We start from the raw sequence: 2,186 nt of genomic DNA, 5'->3' as shown, positions 1-2,186 counted from the left end.
GGGGGGGGGGGACACGGCGGTTGGGGGGGGACCACGGCGCCGTCGCCGTCTCAGCCCGCTTCTCGCCCCTCCGCAGTCGCACCTCTTCGTGCTGCAGCTGGTGCACCGGCCCTCGGTGCGCTCGGTGCTGCAGGGCCTCATCAAGAAGCGCCTGCTGCCCGCCGAGCACTGCATCACCAAAAGTGAGTACCGCGGCCGTCCGTCTGTCCGTCCACCCCGCGCCCGGACGCCTGGGTCCCTCAGCAGGCGGGGAGAGACGAGGCGTCCTCGGCGGGAGCTCCAGGCAGGCCATGGGGCGCTGTGCTCGGGGTGCCACTGCGGCCGGTGTCCTCCCTTGGTGCTCCTTTACGGACCCCCTGTCCCTCTTGTCCTCTTCCATCCCTCTTGTCCCCCCCCGTCCCTCTTGTCCCCCCCAACCCTCTTGTCCGTCCCCCCCAGTCAAGCGTAACTTCAGCAGCGGGACCATCCCGGGCACCCCGGGGCCCAACGGCGAGGACGGCGTGGAGCAGACGGCCATCAAGGTGTCCCTCAAATGTCCCATCACCTTCCGGAGGATCCAACTCCCCGCCAGGGGCCACGATTGCCGGCACATACAGGTGTGTATGGAGGGGGGGGGCCAGGGGCCGGCGTGGCACCCCCTCTCCGCGCCTGCCACAGCGCCTCGACGCTCTCCTTCCCTCGCAGTGCTTCGACCTGGAGTCCTACCTGCAGCTCAACTGCGAGAGGGGGACGTGGCGGTGTCCCGTCTGCAAGTGAGTGCGGCCCCCGTACCCCGGCCGTGCCTCAGTTTCCCTGCCTGCGGCGGGTGAGCGGCGGCGCCGTTCTTACCCCCCTTTTCCCCCCCCCCCCCGCAGTAAGACGGCCCTGCTGGAGGGGCTCGAGGTGGACCAGTACATGCTGGGCATCCTCATCTACATCCAAAAGTAAGCACCGTGCCCCATCCCCATCGTCCCATGGGACGCCGCTCGGCCCCGTGATGCCCCATTTCGGGGACATGGGGCAGGGTTGTGCCCGGGTGAGGGCGACCCGCTCTGAGCTGCCCCCCCCCCATAGCTCGGACTACGAGGAGATCACCATCGACCCGACGTGCAGCTGGAAGCCCGTCCCCGTCAAGCCCGACATCCACGTCAAAGAGGAGCAGGACGGGCCCGTGCTGAAACGCTGCCGCACCATGAGCCCCACGCACATGGTGCTGCCCAACATCATGGAGATGATCGCGGCCCTGGGGCCYGGCTCTTCGCCCTTCCCGGCCCTGCCTCCCCCACCCGCGGGCGCCGCCGCCTCCGCCGCTGCCGACTACAGCACCCAGGGTGAGGGGGCGCCCGCGGGACGGGAGCGACGCCGGAGCCTCGGTGCCACCGGCGTCTCCCCGACCGCCTCCTTTAATCTCGCAGGTTCCAACTTTTCGGGGCCCGGGAGCTTCCCGGAGTCGTTCCCTCCCGGCAATCCCGGCACGCCGACGCTGAACGAGTTCACGCCGGGGCCGCCCCCCATCTCCTACCAGTCGGACATTCCCAGCAGTCTCCTGACCCCTGAAAAACCACCCGCGCCCCCTCTCTCCGGACAGGTTGGCGGGGCTTGGGATGGGGGGGGGGGCGCAGGGCAGCCGCAGCGGCGCACGGTGCAGCGGGATGGGGACGGAGGGTCTCACGGCCGCGTTTCCGCCCGTCGCAGCTGCCTCCGTCAGCCCGGATGGACCCTTCGCACCCCCCCGTGCAGCAGGGACTGCACAACCCACCCCTGGGCGCCCAACCGGCGCAACCGCTGCATCACCGGAGCGCGCCGGCGCGGCCGCCCCTGGGTCAGAGCGCGCCGGGGGGACCGGCGCACGCCGCCGACCTCGCTTTCAATCCCGGGCCGGGCATGGCGGGACAGCCGGGAATTGCCGGGAACGCGGATGGGCCGGAGCCCGCCCTCGACGTAAGTACGGCGGCGCCGGGCCGGCACCGGGCACCCCTGGGGCGGGCAGGGGGGGTTGCCRGATGCCGACGGTAGGTAGACGGCGGATGCCGGGTTGGTTGGCGGCGGCGGCGGTGCCGGGCGTGAGCGGTGCCGCCTTCGCCCCCCCCCGCAGCTGCTGCCCGAGCTGACGAACCCCGACGAACTGCTCTCCTACCTGGGCCCCCCCGACCTCCCCAGCAACAGCAACGACGACCTGCTCTCGCTCTTCGAGAACAACTGAGCCG

General features: G+C 71.2%; 1 protein-coding gene across 1 annotated transcript in view; it reads left to right on the top strand.

Moving 5' to 3' along the window:
• Positions 1-2,182, top strand: part of ZMIZ2 (zinc finger MIZ-type containing 2) — a gene marked incomplete at its 5' end in the record, with an annotated part of 4,591 nt that extends 2,409 nt beyond the window's left edge. The window contains 8 exons of the mRNA XM_026085262.1: positions 30-182; positions 439-596; positions 685-752; positions 855-923; positions 1,054-1,310; positions 1,395-1,567; positions 1,675-1,920; positions 2,075-2,182. Coding sequence (XP_025941047.1) covers positions 30-182; positions 439-596; positions 685-752; positions 855-923; positions 1,054-1,310; positions 1,395-1,567; positions 1,675-1,920; positions 2,075-2,182 — 1,232 coding nt within the window. The remainder of the gene's footprint in view (positions 1-29; positions 183-438; positions 597-684; positions 753-854; positions 924-1,053; positions 1,311-1,394; positions 1,568-1,674; positions 1,921-2,074) is intronic.
• Between the last annotated feature and the right edge of the window lie 4 nt (positions 2,183-2,186).

This window comes from Apteryx rowi, unplaced genomic scaffold (assembly GCF_003343035.1).
Source record: "Apteryx rowi isolate R43461 unplaced genomic scaffold, aptRow1 scaffold_662, whole genome shotgun sequence".
In the NCBI taxonomy this organism is placed as follows: Eukaryota; Metazoa; Chordata; class Aves; order Apterygiformes; family Apterygidae; genus Apteryx; species Apteryx rowi.
This window is presented reverse-complemented; position numbering and strand designations above follow the sequence as displayed.